The sequence below is a fragment of the Mytilus trossulus genome, chromosome 6, assembly GCF_036588685.1.
Source record: "Mytilus trossulus isolate FHL-02 chromosome 6, PNRI_Mtr1.1.1.hap1, whole genome shotgun sequence".
In the NCBI taxonomy this organism is placed as follows: domain Eukaryota; kingdom Metazoa; phylum Mollusca; class Bivalvia; order Mytilida; family Mytilidae; genus Mytilus; species Mytilus trossulus.
Window position 1 is genome coordinate 76786931 of NC_086378.1, and position 22701 is coordinate 76809631.

The 22701-nt window shown below is 31.9% G+C and overlaps 2 protein-coding genes across 3 annotated transcripts; one reads left to right on the forward strand and one right to left on the reverse strand.

Moving 5' to 3' along the window:
• LOC134721885 (triple QxxK/R motif-containing protein-like) lies at positions 1–5964 on the reverse strand. Its single transcript, XM_063585152.1, has 4 exons — positions 5744–5964; positions 3007–3103; positions 1715–1800; positions 1–93 (listed from the first exon to the last, which is right to left on the reverse strand). The coding sequence occupies exons 2-4, from the start codon at positions 3068–3070 to the stop codon at positions 1–3; spliced, it is 243 nt and encodes an 80-aa protein (XP_063441222.1). The 5' UTR covers positions 3071–3103; positions 5744–5964.
• Positions 5913–19157, forward strand: LOC134721883 (malonate--CoA ligase ACSF3, mitochondrial-like). 2 transcript variants are annotated; one of them, XM_063585150.1, is made up of 8 exons: positions 5913–6086; positions 9566–10268; positions 11182–11373; positions 12110–12270; positions 13019–13164; positions 13875–13994; positions 16025–16141; positions 17302–19157. In XM_063585150.1, the coding sequence occupies exons 2-8, from the start codon at positions 9567–9569 to the stop codon at positions 17673–17675; spliced, it is 1812 nt and encodes a 603-aa protein (XP_063441220.1). In that variant the 5' UTR covers positions 5913–6086; position 9566; the 3' UTR covers positions 17676–19157. The 2 variants fall into 2 exon arrangements, with proteins under 2 accessions (XP_063441220.1, XP_063441221.1); XM_063585151.1 differs by lacking the exon at positions 5913–6086 and having other exon boundaries at positions 9566–9685.
• Positions 19158–22701: the final 3544 nt, after the last annotated feature.

Below are 22701 nucleotides of genomic sequence, written 5' to 3' on the forward strand. Positions count from 1 at the left end.
TCACTGTTCATCTTTACCAGAGAGCTGCCAGAAAAGAAATGCATAAACTGCTACCATCACTGCTAGAAATGCAAGAAGTACTAGTATAACCTCCTGAAAAATACAAATAATATTGTGATTAAAAAGGTATATATCATGTTTACAATGTATTACTTGAATAAATAAGCTATATACATAATACAATACAGTTATATACCTATAGTTAATATAGACTTTGGTAATAAAGATATATATCAGTGCCCTTAACACACCCTTTATAAGGAATACCCTGAGAAAAACATATCTTCAAAATATTGGAAAACAACATATTCATGATATTAAATCCCAAAATATCATATGACCAATTTCATATTAAAAGAAATTATGTAAGAAATCATTGCAAAGTTATGTCATATATGTCTAATTTAAATAATTCTTATGTTCATGATGTTAGTGATATGAGTTTTTATTTTCATTCATAATGTTCTTGAGAAGTTCATTAGATAAAATTTTGTCTTGATTTTCTTCAAACTATATATACCATGTATACAGACAATGCAATCAATAAAATATATGAGTAATGTTTGCAGAAATGGTGAAATCCGTTAAGTTCAAAAACTAAAAGAAATTCTTACACCAAAAATACAAATACCACTTGCACAATTCCATGTTCTGAAGACAATGATGGAAAATAGTTTGGTGGAATTGCTTCAAATTGTTATTTTTCATGTTTTTCATAAATTATTTTGTTATAAATTGTTATAATTACCATGCCCCTTAGATTTCTGAATTTTATTGTTTCCTATATATTTTCATGGTCAACCATACTGCCATATGGTATGAGCTTTTGGCATTGTGGTAGATAGTATGTTGCCTATAATAGCTTTTATCCACTTCCTTTGAACTTTGGTGGATATTTGTCTCATTAACAATCATACTGCCAGGGGTTAAAAAATCCACTAGCCCGACGCCCGGGACTAGACATTTATGTCTTGGGCAACCAAAACTTATAACCCAGTATGCCTGACGGACTATTGTACTTTCAATATAGATTTCTCGTTATATGTTATAACGGGGATATTTTTCATTGGTTCTGTCGAGTTTTTCAATTAACGGTACCGGGGGGGGGGGTATAATGTATTGATAGGTATTGATCTGTCTAGACTCTGGTCGGACAACTGTTTAAGCAGGGAGCACAAAACTGTCAATGCAACAAAATATATCAACATATTTTACTACGGCAAGCGCAGAAACTTCATCAACTTCAAGTTCAAAGCGAAAATCGGCAAAGGAAGGGGATTCTAATGAGGCTGATACATCTAAAAAAAAAATAGAAAGTACGATCGGGACAAGCGAAAAAGAACGTTCATAGCGACATGGAATGAAAGATTCCCGTGGGCAAGGTCGATTGTTGAGGATGAAAAGCCCGAGACTGTCTACAAATGCCCTTTCAAAACATGACACACATTCCCAGCGTCTTATGCAGCACACACTGAGTGATTTGTAAGTTATACTTGGGCTAGCAGGTTGGTTTTGATGGGCTACCAGTTCTTGAAACAGGGCTAGTAAAATCCTCCTGCCAAAAAGTCCTGGGCTAGTTAGCTGTAACAAAATTTTTTAACCCCTGACTGCTCTCCTTTTTTTTTTACATGTTAACCTCAAACATGTCACACTGTTTCAAGGTTGCTGTGTCATACATTATAATCTCACATCTCTTGTTTCACGATTAATTTACCTTCACACCAATGGCGGAATTCTTCTTGTCTGCTCTTTGTTTCTGACTCTTTAGTTCTTTTTTACTTTTCTTATAATCTTGTTTTCCTGTAAATATATTTTCATTTTAATGGACTTGATAAAATTACCAAAAATTGTTTATAATTATCATTTAGCTTTTATTGTATAAGTCAATCCATATAACAGGCATACATTGTACACATTAAACATTTAAAAAATATTTAACATCAAACATTTCATTTCCATTTCTGAGTCCTTGTGTGGCATACAGATACTTAAAAAGTAGAAAAATCATAAGTTAATAATATGATCCAAATAAAGGTACAATGTACATGATGTAAATTCAGAAATTATTGCTTGCATTTATTATTGCGATTTTGTCATTTCAGACTGAAATGCGATTTTAATTTTGACGATTTTCATGAAAAAATCTGTTTATTTCATGTACAATATTTCAAAATGCGAGTCTAAATTATTGCGATTACAACTCTGTCGCATTTTTTTGCAATTATAAAAACCTCACATTAATTTCTGAATTTATAGTACATTAAATGTTTACTTTTAACAAACTGCTGTTAACTTTTAGTATGCTAGTTCTGAATTTTTTTACTAAATCAAATTAAAAAACACAGATTTCAATGGTAAGAGTTAGCATTTATCATATTTATCATTTGTTTATGCATGAAATTTCTTTAAAAATTTAAAAATTAAGGATTGCTGAAAAATTACATGTCCTTCAAATGACAATTGACCCAATTTTTTTTAACTGACTTCAACATTTTAATTGAACATGTTAAATTATATTAGGGCACTTTGAATGGAAATAAATTGACTTTTAATATTAAACATACTACATGTACAAGTACACAAACATAATGATGTAAACATAACATGTAAAACAAATACAGTATATATCTTTCTACAATAGACAATGACAGAAGCACAGCCACCAATAGTTTTAATACAATGATTTCAATATCATAAACCATGTAAACATGAAAATTGATGAATGTTAACAGACTTGATACTTATTTACTGTCCGCAATCTGTCAATGTTATTTTCCTTGGTCATGATGGTACCAGTCTCATTGTTGTAAACCAATGTCCTGACTTGATGTGTTTCAGGGGTTTTTTTTAAAAGTTTTTCGTAGGGATTATTATTATAATGATTATTATGCTTTCATAATACCAAACATGTGTCGTGTGTCGACTGTCTAATTTTGTACATACAGACAAAACTATTATGATGATGACAATGATCATGACAATACTATAAAATTGTCAATCATTTACCTATCTGTTTCCTATACTGGTCTACTGGACCTGCCCTTACTCCAGCTGCATCTTTCTTACCCATAATCCTCTAACACACCATCTTACCAACCAGAATCTAAAATCGAGATAATCATCATGTAAAATCATGACAATATAAAACCTGAGTCTGATTAAAAAGACCATGGCAACCGACAGGCCATGATGTGTTGTACACCATCCTTCTTATTTTATCCTCTGACCTGTTGACCTTTGAGCCTTGAGATATTGTAAATTCATGGTTTGTATTAATCAGAATATTGTGAGTATTAACAGATGTAATTAATATTGTCACATAACAAATCATTTCAGTTGCCTAAATATCCTCAAATAAACTTTTCACTTAAGCCAGTGATGCCAGTAGACCATGGTGTAGGCAGTATAATTCCTCGATCCTTTAATTAAAATTAGCCAAGCTTATGGCCATTAATTGTTCATTTGTTGTTTAAATTTTGTCTGTTTCTTTTTTCTCAAGCATAATAGTGACATTGTTGTACATTGTAGAAGTTGGAGCTAAACATTTAAAACCAGGCTTCATCCAATATCTTCTACATAAGGAATTGCCAGTATATGTGTGCCAAGTCATGTATGTGTTCCATTTGTTTGATATGTTTGAACTTTAGATTTTGTCATTTGAAAAGGAACTTTCAAATTTGATTTTTCCTTTTGTTTGGTTTTGTTATATATACTTGTGATTCTACCTTTTACAATTTGATATATATAAATAAATACATTCAATGTACAATTAGTTAGTAAAACAAATAACATGAATAAGTACACAGTCATGCAAAAGAAAGCATCTCTTCAACAACCATGCATGCCTGCCATGCCACCTGAGTTCACTTTGTTCATGTTGTAAGCTGGTTTGTTTAAACCTACATGTACTCGAGCACAACACAGATGCATGCATTTTCACAAAATTAATAAAAATCTTGCATTGTTAGTCTGAAAAAAATATATAAACATGCATGCTGCAGTATAAGAAAGAAAACACATTCTCTTTTACAGTGTTTCCACTGCAGAGTTATTTTTTTAAATGGAAAGTTGGAGCCTTATAATACAAAAAATTAATTGTGCAAATCTAGCATGTCCAGTAATTATTTGTTAATTATGTTAATATAAACTATCTAAAATTTTCAAAATTAAGTCAAAAATATTAAATGTTTTATTTACCATGTGTTAACCATGTTAATCATATCATTTAGCACATACTTCTATCATGTCTATCATGTTAATAAAAATAATTTTGATGGTCTTGATTTTTTTATAACAAGATATTTGCAGGTTAATTTACATCTTCCAACCAAAAATTCAAATGAGCAACAATCAGTCAGAGCTCAGACATTAGTTTTTTTGGCCTTTGACTTACAGTTCTAAGTAAAAACAATTATTTATTATACAAATTGTTTTCATATCCAGACTTATTTGTCAGAAAATTACAAACTTGTTTGGGTCTATTTATGTTTATTACAATGTATGAAAAGGCTAAATTTCAATTGGTGGCCAAAGTGCACCCCTATGACATCATAAAAGTGTCTGAGAGTTCACAAGGACCTAAGTGAGCTATCTATCATCTATGTTTAATTATCTTATTAAAAAAATTTATACAAATTACTTAAAATAAGATTATTTTCCTTATTTTGTATGTTTTGTGTGGTTATAGATGGTTACATTGTAAAGTAAATAAACATTATCTCTGGTTTTATAGGCTCTCATGCTTATTTTTTTCAGAAGACAAAGCTTTGTTTTTCACTGTTGTCATAATTTCATGTAGATACTTGAACTTTTTATAAATATACTTGGGTCTTGAAGTGGACTATTTTGGTAAGTTTTATTTATTTTTATTCCCCTTTAAAAATGTCCTGTACCAAGTCAGGAAGATGGCCATTGTTATATTATTGTTCGTTTCTGTGTGTGTTGCATTTTAATGTTGTGTCGTTTGTTTTCTCTTATTTTTGAGATATTAAGATAAGATGTAGACGGTACTTGTTTATCCCAAATTGATGTATTTGGTTTAGATTTTATTTTTGTTATTCTCGTGAGATTTTGTCTGATGCTTGGTCCGTTTCTGTGTGTGTTGTGTCGTTGTTCTCCTCTTATATTTAATGCGTTTCCCTCGGTTTTAGTTTGTTACCCTGATTTTGTTTTTTGTCCATGGATTTACGAGTTTTGAACAGCGGTATACTACTGTTGCCTTCATTTACTTTTTAATTCATGTCAAATATTTCTTGCTTGAAACTAATCATGCTTATTGATTTTTTTTCTGAGTTTGTATGGACAGTTAACCCAGCAAAGTGTAACAAACCCCTCATGATCATGCCTAGTCCAAATAAAATAGCCTTGCCAGACCTCATAATTATTTGGACTAGATCATGCCCTGTGATCCAAGTATGTATGGAGCTGTTTTAAATGCAGGAAGAAAAAGAGCAAGAACACAAGATTTTTTTAGATTTTAATCTCATTGAATTTGCAATTTTATCAACTCATTTTCTAATTGTGATCAAGAATGGTCCATAGACATAGTCACCTTACCTGAAAAAATGACCTGCAAAACTACCTGTATCAAAACTGCAAAATGACATAAATATTAAGAAAATGTGCCATTTTTCGTGGAAAGGCGTACTTTGTTAAATTTAATTGGTTCTCTTGATATGCATTTTCTTTCTTAAATAAAGCATGCAAACAAATGTGGGCACAAAATCTACATTTTCGTATTTACTTTTAAAAACTTCTTCACATGGTCCACATCATCAAGTTGAGTTATCTCCCCTATCAATCCAGGCTGGTCCATTTGATATTTATACCGATATTTTGATACTTTTATGGACAGAGTTAAAGGAATATAAAAGAGTGTTTTCAGCTGTAACATTTTTCACACTTGCTATTTATAAAACCAACATATTAAATACTATTAAATCTAAATGTAAAAATGAATGACAAATGGAATAATCCAATATGGCTGCGCCCATGAATGTCAATATGTGGAGCACCAAAAATTGCTGAGAACGTATTTTTCTGCATACTCTCATACACAACACTTGCTTAAATGTTCTTGTTTCTAGGTAAAATCATCTTGTTGGTATTCCATCACTGAGATATCAGTCATATTCATACTCATGAAAGCTTACTACAGAACTAAAAAAAAAAAAAATCATTCTCATCTTATAGAAAGTCTTACTTAACAATCAATGGAATAGTCTTTCAACCGTAACAGTTTGTGCAGAATCTGTCAATATTTTTAAAAATCATATTAATGATGAACATTGGAATAGGAAGAAGTTTAATCCTACATAATGGAATAGTCTTAATATTATATAGATTTCAACAGTAAAAGTTTGTGCAGAATCTGTCAATATTTAAAAATATCATATTAATGATGAACATTTTGGAAACCATCATACAACATGTATAGAAGTACAGAAAAATTATTCGTTCTATTTATGCGCACAGCTCACAGTTAAAATTAAGTAATTTAATATCAAGTAAATTATGAGGCGGCAAAAGAAGTTTTCAACTTAATGATCGCCGCAATAATCCAGGTAGAATCCAGGTAGGTAGGTAGAAACAAATCCTTGCTCTCATACAGGCACATGCATACATCTAAGGACAGTCAGTATGAAGATATTGATGATTTCCTAGTACAATACCACCAGGGGTACGACCCCCCCCCCTTTTTTTTTCTTAAACTATCGATCGTAATCATCTTACATTATATTATCATCGTGTAATGTGTTTTCGTACTAATAACAATTTTCACTGCTTACGGTTTTCACTGTTGAGTTTTTATTCAGGTGTTTACTCAAATTTAAAAAGCATGTCCTGTAGATTGATTTTAGGTATCTAGTTTTTTTGTCAATGCTTACTACGACTTTTTACTGTTTCCGATTACTTTGCGATTTTTGTATGTAAAAAAAACGGCGTCATATGTTTTCGTATGAAATAAAAATTGGATCAGTACACGGGCAGGAAATGACTACAAAATCCGGAAATTGATATTTTCTAAAGTCGTGGTTCTGGTGATCGCTTGAATCATAAAAAAGGTTATTTAATACTTTTCACTACTAAAAATTACTGGTTAATAGTGTAAGGTTGGTGTTTTGTGTGCTGAAATTTTTAGATTTTGATTAATTTCAGATTGGCACCTGGTTTTTACAAAATGCCTTATTTTTTCTAAAATAAAAGGCTGTTTTCAAAATTTAGGATTAAATATAAAAAGTTAAGACTGTTTTCACCTTCATGTATCAAAGACGTATAAAAAAAATTGTCAATGAAATATTGAATAATTAGATTTTGAACAACCATTTTATATAAGAACCCTGCTAATTTTAACTCGATGGTTTGTTATTAAAACTGCCAAAAAAACACATTACAGTCATATGTCTTGAAAATCCGGTGTCTGACTTGCAAAAAACATATCTGGACTTTATTTTAACCCTACAGAATTTTTTTCCACAACTATTCTAGTGATGCATATTTTTGACATTAAATAAAAATGGCTAAATAGGTCAGTTTAATTTAATTTGTTCTAACGTCTTTAAAAAGCGACATTGAATATGTTTTAAATATGTCAAGTTGTAGTGGTGTTGTTGTTCTAAATATAGAAACAGAAAAACATGCCACAATGTACGCGTATGCAGTCGAAACCGACGAATTGTGGTTGATACGAAAACATATGACATACGAAAACATATGACACGACGATATATATGTATATTGTGTATTGAATATGGGGATTGATCGTATTCATTAAATAAACAAACTTTTAAAAAAAAATACATACTTTTCTCTTTTTTTTTCTGTGGTTTCTTCCTATGAGTTCTACGATGTAGTAAGACGTCACAGGAAAAAAGTTAACTTTAAGTCCTTTTCAGACGTCATAATTATTTGGACTAATCAATCATGTCAATGATGTATTCATCTTATATATTTTATATGAGGATGTGAACATGGAAACATGTGAAATAAAAATTGCCAAAAAAAACATTGCACAGACATGACAGAAAATAATTTTTTTGAAAAATGAAGCACCAGAAACAAAATCGTTAATATTAATGATTTTTTTTGTTAGAAGTTGTGACTTAGTCATGTTAGTCAATTTAGGACATCATGCATGCATGCTGTCATTATTAATCATGTTAATAGAAATGAAGACCCCTGTTGTCAACTTTTACATGTAGCATGTTAGTTGCATCTGATTTGAAACATACATGTATATCATGTATATTATTAATAGTAATTTCATGGATTTTATTGCCTACCATACAAAGACAATATCCACGCTGCCTATAAATTAGTCGGGTTAACCTTGGAGTCAAATGTAGGACAAACAAGAGAAATAAAGAGTACAAACACGAAGCTTGGGATAAAAATAATGCGAAAGCACACACATCAACATGATCAAACCCAACACGAGAAAACGAGAAATAAAATGTAAAAACACGAAAACATATGCAATAATAAGGCTGAAAATGTTGCACGAAAATAACCCATTACCACTCTTTTATATAATATTTCTAGTGTTCTTATATGGATGATTTTTATATACAGATTGATTGACATGCTAGATGTCTTTTCCATATCGGCCAGGGTATCACCCTGAAAGCTGCATATCTTGTGTAGAGTTGTCTTGTTGGCAATCATACCACATCTTCTTTTTTATATATCAACCCGTAATATTAGTTGAGAGCTAAAATATGGGTCAAAATTTGATTTACATAGGCTGATAATGGCAATATGAAAAAGGCATAGCCATCATAAATTATGATCCAAATAATTATTTGGATTAGAAAAGACCATGTCTCATTTCATCATATTGATCTACATTAAAATACATGTACATAACAATATCATAAAACAAAAAGGATCAATACCCAGCCTATAAAGACTTACATATATATGCAAAAGCTATCTGTCATATTAATAGAAATAAGAAGATTTGGTATGACTCTATGAGTGCCAATGAGACAACTCCCTATGTACATGATCTACATGTAAGTCACAATGTGTAAAAAGTAAACAATTATAGGTCAAAGTACAGCCATTAACACAGAGCCTTGGCTCAGACGGAACAGCAAGCTACATGTATTAAGTGCCCCCAATTTAGAATATAAAAAAAACAAAGTTTAGTATTAAAGCACAATACTTTATTTTGTTATTCATATATATACATGTACATGTGTGACATGTGTGATACATCTTAGATGATAAGCATGTAATTTCTATATACTGTATATATATTATATATATATACAACTCGTCTAAACATCAACCCAACAATGTTAGATCTGTAAATTTGCTTTCGCAAATTTTTGGTTCTTCCCTCACCGGGATTCGAACCCATGCTACTGTGATATCGTGACACCAAATCGCCTGCACTGCAGCCGTCCCGCTAGACCACACGACCACCTGGGCTCTCAAAAAAAGAGCTTTCGGTGGCCATATGTTACCTTTCCACGTCAGTTTTAATCTAGCGGCGTACTACAGTACATGATATATAAGGCATGAAGATGTTATTGTTACAGATATATATATATATTTTCAGGATGTTAGTCAGAAGAATTTATTCTATTGTGAAGATCAGTGGTTCATTCAGATCACTTACATCTGTGTCACAAGTAACGAAGACAATAAGCTCAAATATTTGTAGAAGATGTTTTCACAGGTATTACAGTGTCCAAGCCACACAAGATCTGCCACAGCCTGTCTTTCTTCAGGCAGAGAAGTATCCTAACAAAGTTGCAATAATAGACCAACATGGTAGCTTTAAATACCAGGATCTATTACATTACAGTAAAACACTTTCACAGGAAATTATAGATCAAGTCAATGGTGATAGCAAGCATAAAACTCTTCCAGAAAACACCCATGTGGCATTCCTATGTAACAATGATGTATCTTATGTTGTGGCACAATGGGCCACATGGATGGCAGGAGGTGTGGCAGTTCCACTTTGTAAAAGTCATCCACAAAATGAATTAGAATATGTCATCCAAGATGCACAATGTTCGATAGTTTTAACCACAGCAGACCACCACCAAAAAATAGAACCTATTACCAAAAAATTAAGCATTCCACTCCGAGTGTTAGAGAAGGAAAACTATACTGGATATTATGAAGCAGATCAGAATGCTTGGTTTATTGATCAACAAACAAGTTTAGATTGTAAAAATCTGGTCAAACATAACAATTATAAAAACCAGTCAAGCTTGATTATATATACAAGTGGAACCACAGGGAGACCAAAGGTACATAGAATAAATAGTTATAAGCCCAAAATAAATATGTATTTGTTTCCTGCTTCCCGACTTGAATGAAAAAAATTGATGTTGGTAAAAAAAAATGAAAAAAATAGTTGGCATGGACCATATGTTAATCATGTTAATGCTTTTAACTAACAATGACTGGACTCTTAACCATGGCGTTAACTGTGATTAACCAAAAAATTACCATAAAAATAGTATACATGAAGGCATTAGAATTAAGTTATATGTAAGTTGAGAGACAGGAAGCAGAACTGAATTATTCCTTCAACTGATGTATTCCTCCTACAATCCTGACCGCCTCGGTGGTGTAATGGTTAGCATGCTCGCCTCGAGTGCGGTAGGTCGTGGGTTCGACCCTCGGCCGGGTCACACCAAAGACTTGAAAATTGGTATTTGCTGCTTCTCCGCCAAGCACGCGGCATTAAGGAGTTAGAGCAAAGACTGGTCGGCCCGGAGTCAGAATAATGTGTCCGGGTAAGGTGACATGTCTTCCTGCGAACTGTTACCTTGTGAGCTAGCACGTTAAAAATCCGGCATAGCGTGTCGGTCTAGTACAAAGCGGGGTTAATATTCATTTATCATTATCATGTTCTCGTCCTGAATATGCATCTGACTTGCCACTGGACGTTAAACAACCATCCATCCATCCTACAATCCTGACAATAACCAAAAGGTTTACTTGTAATATTAGAGTTGTCTCTCTTTCCTATGTGGGGCAAGTTGATGCTGCAAATTATTGTTATTAATATAAACAATTTTTTTTCTTTAATCATGTTAATTCAACTGATTTTTTTATTAAAAAGAAATTAAAATTCTTTAAGTGATTTGTTACCCTTGATATGTTTTTCTAGTTAAATGGTTGATAAGAACTTTATATTGTGCATTTTTGTTTCAGGGTGTGGTACTGACATTTGGAAATATTCACTGTAACATTACAGGAATGATGTCAGCTTGGGAATGGACGTCTAACGATGTGATATTACATGTACTACCCTTGCATCATGTCCATGGTGTAGTTAATGCATTAATGGTACCGTTATACTGTGGGGCAACCTGTGTTATGTTGCCCAAGTTTGATGAAAGAGTGGTAAGATAACTTCCAATCTTAAAACTATTCTGCATGTGTTGCTATTCATATGATAAGTATTGGATAATAAATAAACTCATCAAAGTGGACACATAGCAGCTACCACACCAACTATGTGCAAATGGAAGTAATGATAATTTTATACATTGAGTTTGATAAATTAATAAAAGTAAAACTTATGAGGAGCTAGAGTTTCAGACTGTTGTCAAAAATATGAAAAGCATCAGCTAAGTAAGAAACATCCTGTACTGCTGTTAAAATACATTTTTATCATTTTGGACACAGTTAAAATATGTTGTGACTGAAAAATTTGGAAATAACAACTTAACCTTAAATGAAAACAATTCAGTATAAGATTACTATGTCTCATTTACCATGTTTATATGTACATGATTAAAAAATATACAATCAAACAAAATAAGATATATATATATATATATATGTTCAACCTGGCGAACTATAATACAATCTATAGCAATGTGGTGTAATTCAAATTGCTTGAACTGCATAGTAAGGGGAACTGAAACTGTAAAAACTAAATAGATTTTTTTTAATACAAAACTCAAGATTTGACCAAAAGAATGAAGAAAGCAAAATGCTTTATTTCTATTTAGAAATATTTTCCAATAGAAAGACTTATTTTATAATAATATAGTTTTTATCATGAATGTAAAGAAAAATTGGACTCGTTGTCATTGATTTGTATCAACTCAATCATCATGTTATTTTGTTTTAGGTTTGGGAGAAACTTGCAGTGAAAAGAAAGACGGGGATAGACATCACTATTTTCATGGCTGTGCCAACAATTTATGCCAAGTTGATAGAATACTATGAAAAAAGTGAAGAGGAGAACCAACTAGCTTCTCAATTCCTGTCTGCCTCACTAGAAAATATAAGGTATTAAACTTTCCTGTCTCATAATACTTGTTCTTACTAAATATGTTTGTTTTTAGTTTCCAATGTACGTACATAAGACCATTTAGATGGAAGATTAAAAGATGAACATGTCTTTATTTTTATGGTTTAAAAAACAGTTATTCAAGTCCCTTTTAGAAAAAATTATAAAACAATAAAGTTTACACATTTTGTCATGTTGGGCCTTAGCTACCATTAGGTTATGTGCTTGCTCATGGTTGAAGAATGTACAGTGACCTCATGTTTAGCTGCTTTAATTAACATCATTTTGATATTTGTCTCTTTAACAATCAATTTTGCTTTGAACAATTTTCTGCTTCTCTAAATGGGTAAAAATCATCAATAAAGGGCTATAATCCTTAAACATTGTTAAATGAGTAGAATGACACCTTCCTCTGGGTGTTGATAGTAAACTCCACATTGATAGAAGCAAGTACATGTGCAATAACTCTAAACAGTCAGATGATGATTTCAGTCTGTTTGACATATTTGTAGATCTTGTCTTAATGATTTTGCTGTAAATTTAGGAATTTTTGTATACATTTATAATCTCAAATTAAATTGACAAGGGACAAAAATGCAAGTTAGTGATTTAAATTTCAAGAATTTTTGCATACAAATAATGGTACAAAAAATTTACAATGCAAAATTTTTTGTGTAAAAAATCTTATATTGTTGTAAATTTGACAATTATGATAATGTCTCAGTTTACAGTATAAGTTTTGTTTAGGTTAATGGTATCAGGGTCAGCTGCCTTACCAAGGACAGTTATGGACAAGTGGAAGGCGATTAGTGGACATACATTACTGGAGAGATATGGGATGACTGAGTTAGGCATGGTGCTCACTAATCCATTACATGGAGAACGAATACCTGGTAAAGTTAATTAAATAGGTAGTACATGTATTAGTACTTCATACCAAGTGCATGCTTCAGTTAGTATACTTTAATGTTTCTCAAATATAAGATTGACCAAAATAAATACTACTGTCTTCAATCTCATTAAAATCCAATGTTCTGAGGGTAGCGTATCAGAACATCGGATTTTAATGAGATTGTACTGTCTTTTGATTCATCATTATACGTGGGAATCCAATTTGCATGGATTATTTTAGGTATGATCAATGCAAGTTTCAGAATAAATAATTCACATTTAGTATAATTTACTTAATTATCCCTACATCTCATTTGTAAGCAGAAAATAAACACAGCTACATATGCCACCATTTATTCTTCACTTCAAACTTCATGATGGGAAGACACTGTTATCGTTTATAATATATTCTAACTTTCCTTTGAAATTATAAGTCTAAATAATTCAAATCCTCACATGTGTAATGAATCTGAGGTCTGTTTATTAAAATTTTGACTAGTGCACATACATTATGATTCATTGACTAATACAAATGTGTTTATTTCAAATAGTTAATAGTGACATACTATTCAATATGGTACAGATTATTTCATTCAAAAAGTAGTCATTTTGACATATTTCAGTTTTTATAAACTTATTTCATTGATTTGTATTTGGGATGTGCAATTTTTTTATCATAATTTAAATATATTTTTTTTATACTATTTTTAAGGAGCAGTAGGCCATCCATTTCCAGGTGTGAGGGTAGCCATTAGTAAACCTAATGTTTATAGTACTAATAGTTATGATGTCATAGCTAAAGGAAACTCCACTAATACAAATGTGACAAAAGGTAATTAATAACCATGGTGACATGAAAATCAACTTTGACTTGAGGTAGTTGATATGATATAGAAGGAGGAAACTTAAGAAACCCACCAAAACACATGCTTACTTTAAATGATTACCTAGGCATTAGACAACCAAAAAAGAATTCATATATTTCACTATTTTGCAACATAAACACTCTTTCTCATTTCCATGGAGATCATATGGTCCCCCAGCACCTCATGTATACAAGTTAAAGTTTTTGTTTAGGTAAGTTTCAGAGTCAACCTCTTATGAGAGGTCAATGGTATTTGGTATGCAGTTGTATAAAAGTTTGGCATCTAACATTTTCATGGAGGTTACTTGGCCCATAACTGCAGTCATGGTTCTTTAAATTCAAATGATTTGCATAGTTTACATGTTTAAATATTGCTATTTTGTTTTCAACTTTTGCATTATACTATCAAACCTAATACATATATATCTTTGCGTCATCAGCCTATTAGGAAAAGTTATGTATTTTAACTTTTATTTAATTATAAATACAAGTGAAGAAGAAGGGAAAATAACCTTATTGACTTCAGTTCATTAAAAGAATAGGGACTATTGTAAATGTGTCAATAAAAATGAGAATGGAAATGGGGAAAGTGTCAAAGAGACAACAACTAGATCAAAGAGCAAAAACAACAGAAGGCCAACAATAGGTCTTCAACACAGCAAGAAAATAGTGCACCCTAGCATGTGCTTCAGCTACTCACTTTGAAAGGTAGCAGTCCTTTTGCGCCAATTACTGTTTTTCAGGGGTATCATTTGCGCCAATTTACCTGTACACATTTATTCTTATTTTTGGCTTAAAAAGTATCATATAATTGGATATATTTCACCATGAAGATTGACTTGAAATGCATTAGCCAGTCCATGTACAGAGAGAGAAGAAAACTTATTGTTTTGCTGAATATTTATTACAAGATATATGCCAAAAGAGAAGAAAATATAAGCTTTTGCTGATTATGTTTTAGCCACATATGTTAATGACACAGTGCTTTGCTCCCACCATTCATATGGGCTGAAACTCTATCTACCGCATGACGTACTATAGTCGCCGTCACATAAAATTGGCACCATGATTTTTGTCAAAATTTTCTTAAATATCGACCGCGTTTACTCGCGATCATGTTTTTCAATTAGCAGAATATAAATCCAATCCAAATATATACTACTGTCCTACCTTTTATTGTGTTTGCACTGTATAATCCTGACCTTCACATTTTTCATTATTGTTTTCATTGTAAAACCGCCATCTTGGTTTCTATGAGGATCCCTTACTACATAACATTCAATACTCTCCGGTAATATCATTGTCATTGATGATACGATTTCCCGCGCTTTTTTTAAATAAAGATGACGAACAGCTCCGAGAGACACAAGAAAATTGAGAGCACGTGGACTCCACAGCGACACTTCCGGTAATAACAATGTCGGATTCCACCATACAAAATAATCTTGAAAAATGTGAAGGTCAGGATTATACTGTGCAAACACAATAAAAGGTAGGACAGTAGTGTATATTTGGATTGGATTTTTTTCCGCCAATCAAAAAACATGATCTGGAGTAAATGCGGTTGATATTTAAGAAAATTTGGACAAAAATCATGGTGCCAATTTTACGTGACGGCGACTATAGTAATGGAGCAAAACATTCCACAATGTTTGTACATTTGGAAAGTGAAGTTACAAGCTACTACAAACATTAAATTAGAAAGTACCCATGCAGCAGCAGTTAGAAGAAAGTATGTTTCAGAAAAGAAAACATTTGCTGTGTAAACTGCCGGTTCCATGTCCAAATAAAGATGGAGGGAAGTCGTATGTTTTATTTTTGGGGCAAATGATACAATATAATTTTGAAACAGGTGGCGCAAACAAAGCATTGGAGAAAAAAAGTTGTGGCTCAAAAGGACAAATTTTTGGCATAAATGGGTCTCTCCCCTTTGAAAGGAGGAACTTTTTTTTTACATTTATTACATGGAATATTCATTTCTTTTTTCATTAATGAAGGAATGGAAGGTGAGCAGGGAGAATTACTAGTAAAAGGACCAACAGTGTTCAAGGAATATTGGAAGAACCCTTCTGCTACTAAATCTAGCTTTACTAAAGATGGCTGGTTTAAAACAGGTAAGAACAATACACAAAATACCTGCAGTAAAAGTTATAAAAAGATAGTTTTTCTAGTCAAATCACTTTACATACATGGTCTGATTTGTCAATCTTTGTAAATATGTTGAACATTTGTCCTCAGAATTGTCAAAGCAGATGGATTTAAAAAATGTCTTAAATTTAAATTTACTGAGCCTTTAGTCCTGTTTGTGTCTTCGACCTTTTTTTTTATATATAATGTTGACATCAAATATTAACTTTCAGTTGCAGGCTCCTGTGTCTTTCAATTGAAAAAGAACAATTGAAAGGATTTTCATTTTGCTTTGGGTTCATCAAGTGCACGTGTGTTTATGTTATGAGTTTATATGCCATGCCAAAATATTCAGTTGAACTATAATTTTATCCAGATTTGTAAGGAAACTATTTTCAATTGACTTTTTAGATTTGATTGTGCTTTGTTACAATCCTCACACATGAAACACAAGGTGAAAGTTCAGAAAAGATTGATAAAAGCTTGTGTGGTGTGAGTGTTTATTTCAAAAATCATAACCACTGTTAATTTGATCACTGCATGCAATCAACATTTCACAGTACTGTAAATTCAGAAATTATTGCGTGCATTTATTTTTGCGATTTTGTCAATTTCAACTTAAATGCGATTTTAATTTTTACGATTTTGGGAAAAGTCATGCTTTATTCAGATAAAATATTACAAAATGCGAGTTTTAATTATTGCGTTTACGACTCTGTCGCATTATTCCCAATAATAAAAACCTCGCAATAATTTCTGAATTTACAGTATGTTTATTTTGATGTTGATTAAATCTATCAGATATGAATACATAAGGGACAAAAATCAAAAGTTCCAATGAATGATAAAAAACTTAATTCACATAGTTTTTTCACTGACCCCCCTACCCCCCTCTTAACTTAATTTGGGAAAAATTGATTGACCCATATGAATATATGTAAAAATCAATGTAGGATAACCAAATCTTGCAGCAGTTCAACCCCCCACCCCCAAACTATTTGAATTAAGTTTTTTATCTTACATTGATCTTTTGATGTCGTCCCTTAAGGCATCTTAGTACACACTGTTGAAATTTTCTCAGTTATCCATTAGAAAGTGTTCTTTTTCAAAGCAAATTAATGATTTTATTGTTTCACAATTTAAACAGGTGACACTGCAGTCTACACTGATGGTGTATACAGAATCATGGGAAGGACCTCTGTTGATATCATCAAAAGTGGCGGGTATAAAATCAGTGCTCTAGACATAGAACGCCATCTACTGGAACATCCAGATATTTTAGAATGTGTAGTGGTGGGTTTACATGACATAACCTGGGGTCAGAAGGTCGCTGCAGTTATAGTGACTAAATCAAAACAAAATTTAAAGCTCTTTGATTTAAAATCCTGGTGCCGAGATAAACTTCCTTCATACCAAATACCATCAGAACTCAAAAATGTATCAGAAATTCCTAAAAATGCTATGGGAAAAGTCAACAAGAAGGAAATAGTTAAACAATTATTTAATGGAAGAAAAGTATGAAGTTTGTGTGTTTTAATATAATTGTGAATGGAATCAGGAATATATATATAAGAAGATATTTAGAGAAATTTTAAGAATAGAGCATGTTATCATGGTCTTAATTAGAGTCAAAATGCAACATTTCCATGAAGAATCAGATTTGTAATAACTTTCAATTTTATAAGCAAAACCTACCATCTATAGCAGTTCCTGAGCATGCTGGCAAATTACAAAAGTAGTCTATTGAATGCCTATACTGATTATGATTTATATTCTGTACTATGCTTGATTAAAATTAAGATATATACAATGTACTATATCAGTGGTACATTGTGTATTTGGGAAATATAAGACTGTAACTGACAGTTTATCCATTATGGACTCGCAGATTTCTATAATCAGAAATAAACAATTTTTGTTAAGAATTAATCAACAGGTAAGATATTTTTCATGCTGTTATAATTTTTATACGACCGCAAAATTTGAAAAAAATTTCGTCGTTTATTGCTATCACGTTGGCGTCGTCGTCTGCGTCGTCCGAATACTTTTAGTTTTCGCACTCTAACTTTAGTAAAAATGAATAGAAATTTATGAAATTTTAACACAAGGTTTATGACCACAAAAGGAAGGTTGGGATTGTTTTTGGGAGTTTTGATCCCAACATTTTAGGAATTAGGGCCCAAAAAGGGCCCAAATAAGCATTTTCTTGGTTTTCGCACAGTAACTTTAGTCTAAGTAAATAGAAATCTCTGAAATTATGACACAAGGTTTACGACCACAAAAGGTAGGTTGGGATTGATTTTGGGAGTTTTGGTTCTAACAGTTTAGGAATTAGGGGCCAAAAAGGACCAAAATAAGCATTATTCTTGGTTTTTGCACAATAACTTTAGTTTAAGTAAATAGAAATCTATGAAATTTAAACACAAGGTTTATGACCACAAAAGGAAGGTTGGTATTGATTTGGGGAGTTGAGATCCCAACAGTTTAGGAATTTGGGGCCAAAAAGGGGCCCAAATAAACATTTTTCTTTGTCTTCACATTATAACTTTAGTATAAGTGAATAGAAATCTATGACATTTAAACAAAAGGTTTATGACCATAAAAAGAAGGTTGGTATTGATTTTGGGAGTTTTGGTCCCAACAGTTTAGGAATTTGGGGCCCAAAGGTTGCAAAATTAAACTTTGTTTGATTTCATAAAAAATTGAATAATTGGGGTTCTTTGATATGCCGAGTCTAACTGTGTATGTAGATTCTTAATTTTTGGTCCCGTTTTCAAATTGGTTTACATTAAGGTCCAAAGGGTCCAAACTTAAACTTTGTTTGATTTTGACAAAAATTGAATCCTTGGGGTTCGTTGATATGCTGAATCTAAAAATGTACTTAGATTTTTAATTATTGGCCCAGTTTTCAAGTTGGTCCAAATTGGGGTCAAAAATTAAACTTTGTTTGATTTCATCAAAAATTGAATAAATGGGGTTCTTTGATATTCCAAATCTAACTGTGTATGTAGATTCTTAACTTTTGGTCCAGTTTTCAAATTGGTCTACATTAAGGTCCAAAATTAAACTAAGTTTGATTTTAACAAAAATTAAATTCTTTGGCTTCTTTGATATGCTTTATCTAAACATGTACTTTGATTTTTGATTATGGGCCCAGTTTTCAAGTTGACCCAAATCAGGATTCAAAATTATCATATTAAGTATTGTGCAATAGCAAGAAATTTTCAATTGCACAGTATTGCACAATAGCAAGAAATATCTAATTGCACAATATTGTGAAATAGCAATTAATTTTTTCAATTGGAGTTATCTTTCTTTGTATAGAATAATAGTTGAATCAACTTTAATCATAGTTTTATACAATATACAATGTATTTTCATTTTTACTACTAACTAATAAATTAAAACAATCTTTACCATTCAGTGATAACAAGCACTTTTTATTACATTTTAATATTGTATGATGTATTTAAATCAGCAGTTATTGTTGCAAACTTCATTAGAAATTTGAATTGAAATCAGTACATTATAACTTTAGTACATGTATAAGTGAATAGAAATCTATGAAATTTAAACACAAGGTTTATGACTATAAAAGGAAGGTTGGTATTTATTTTGGGAGTTTTGGTCCCAACAGTTTAGGAATTTGGGGCCCAAAGGGTCCAAAATTAAACTTTGTTTGATTTCATCAAAAAATGAATAATTGGGGTTCTTTGATATGCCAAATCTAACTGTGTATGTAGATTCTTAATTTTTGGTCCCGTTTTTAAATTGGTTTACATTAAGGTCCAAAGGGTCCAAACTTAACCTTTGTTTGATTTTGACAAAAATTGAATCCTTGGGGTTCTTTAATATGCTGAATCTAAAAATGTACTTAGATTTTTAATTATTGGCCCAGTTTTCAAGTTGGTCCAAATCGGGGTCCAAAATTAAACTTTGTTTGATTTCATCAAAAATTGAATAAATGGGGTTCTTTGATATTCCAAATCTAACTGTGTATTTAGATTCTTAATTTTTGGTCCAGTTTTCAAATTGGTCTACATTAAGGTCCAAAGGGTCCAAATCATAATGTGACATAAACCTATGTTGTGTCAACTATTTGATCACAATCCACATTTAAAGCTGTATCAAACTTAAAAGTTGTGTCCATACTTGTCCCATCTTTTCAGGGTTCTACATCTGCGGTTGTATAATGCTGCGCCCTGCGATGCAACTGGTTTAATCATAGAACTGAATCAATGAAACTTTTTATTTTTTTATGTCAGATGTTTAAAACTATTAACAATTATTTGAAGGCTGTCTTTTTTTATATATATTATTTTGAAACCAATGACAAACTAAAGAGCCTGTGTTGCTCACCTTGGTACATGTGCATAGTAAACAAAGGACATAGATGGATACAAGACAAAATTGTGGTTTGGTGATGGTGATGTGCTTGTAGATCTTACTTTACTGAACATTCTTGATGCTTACAATCATCTCTATCTATAATGAACTTGGCCCAGTAGTTACAAAATTTATGGAAACTGTTTAAAATTGACTATAAAGGACGATATCTCTTTAAATTTTTAAAGTTTAAGGGGTCAATTGACTATTTTGGTCATGTTGAACTTCTTTGAATTCGAGCGTCACTGATGAGTCTTTTGTAGACGAAACGTGCGTCTGGCGTATATAAAAAATTTAGCCCTGGTATCTATGATGAGTTTTTTTACTTATTTGTAGGTCTTACTTTGCTGTACATTATTTCTGTTTTCTGACATTTTTAAGCAGCAGGAAAATCTCAACTTTTCAAACATTTTTGACACTAAGATTTCTCTGTCTGTATCGGTTTTCAAGATGAGAGACAAAGCTTGTATATGTTCAATTTTAGCAATGCTGGCTATGTTGGTTGGCAAGTGTGTTTATTGAACATGAGTTTAAACTATACACACCAACAATGGTTGCCGCCAAGTTTGGTTAATTTTGGGCTAGTTGAGTTAAAAAAACTAATAATGTTAACACCTTCTTATCATGTTGTAAGGTTTTTATATTCAAGTATAAACTTAAACCTCTAGTTTTCATTTTACAGATTTGAATGTTGAAAAATGTCTTTTAGAGAAAGATTTGATAATTATTATTTAATGATTGTGCCAAAGAAAATTATTAATATAGAACATCAGTTTGTTTATGTCTTGTGTTTTGTTTGCCTGATCTGGCTCGATACATTATTCATATATAAAAAAAGAAGATGAGATATGATTGCCAATGAGACAAATCTCCACAAGAGACCAAAATGACACAGAAATTAACATCTATAGGCCACCTTACGGCCTTCAACAAGACAAAGCCCATACCCCCATAGTCAGCTATAAAAGGCCCTGAAATGACAATGTAAAACAATCCAAACTAGAAAACTAATGGCCTTATTTATATAAAAAAAATGAACACTAAAAAAATTGAACAAACCACTGAATTACAGGCTCCTGACTTGGGACATGCACATACAATCATAATGTGGCGGGGTTAAACATATTTATCAATTGGCTGTTACAATAACAAGGTTGCCTATACAATTGGGTTGGTATCATAAAAAATGTATGCAGGGTTGTAACAATAACCCGGTTGATACCATATGTATACAGGGCTTTTGCAATAACTGAGTTGATATACCATATGTATACAAGGCTGTTACATTAACAGGGTTGTTATCATATGTATACACGGCTGTTAGAAAAACGAGATTGTTATCATATGTATGCAAGGCTGTTGAAATAACAGGGTTGTTATCATAATATGTATACACGGCTGTTAGAATAACGAGATTGTTATCATATGTATGCAAGGCTGTTGAAATAACGGGATTACCATCATATGTATGCCGGGCTGTTAAGATAATGGGGTTGATACCATATGTATGCCGGGCTGTTAAGATGATGGGGTTGACATCATATGTATGCAGGGATGTAAAATAATGCAGTTGATATCATATGTATGCAGGGCTGTTAAGATAATGGGGTTGGTATCATTATAATGTATGCAGGACTGTTACATTAACAGGGTTGTTATCATATGTATACAAGGCTGTAAGAATAACGAGATTGTTATCATATGTATGCAAGGCTGTTGAAATAACGGGATTGCCATCATATGTATTCCGGGCTGTTAAGATAATGGGGTTGATACCATATGTATGCCGGGCTGTTAAGATGATGGGGTTGATACCATATGTATGCCGGGCTGTTAAGATGATGGGGTTGATACCATATGTATGCCGGGCTGTTAAGATAATGGGGTTGATATCATATGTATGCAGGGCTGTAAAATAATGCAGTTGATATCATATGTATGCAAGGCTTCTATACTACATCAGTGTATACCATGCATATGCAAAGTTGTTAATTTTTTGCCAGAGAGGAATATCATAATATGTGTATGCGGGGTTGTTAGGATCCATGAGCAGATACTATGCTTGTATCTGTATACGTTCTGCCAATATAGACTCCCTTTAAGTAGGAAGTTAAATTTTGATTCATTGAATTCTCTTAAAATAGTTGAACATTCGTATTGA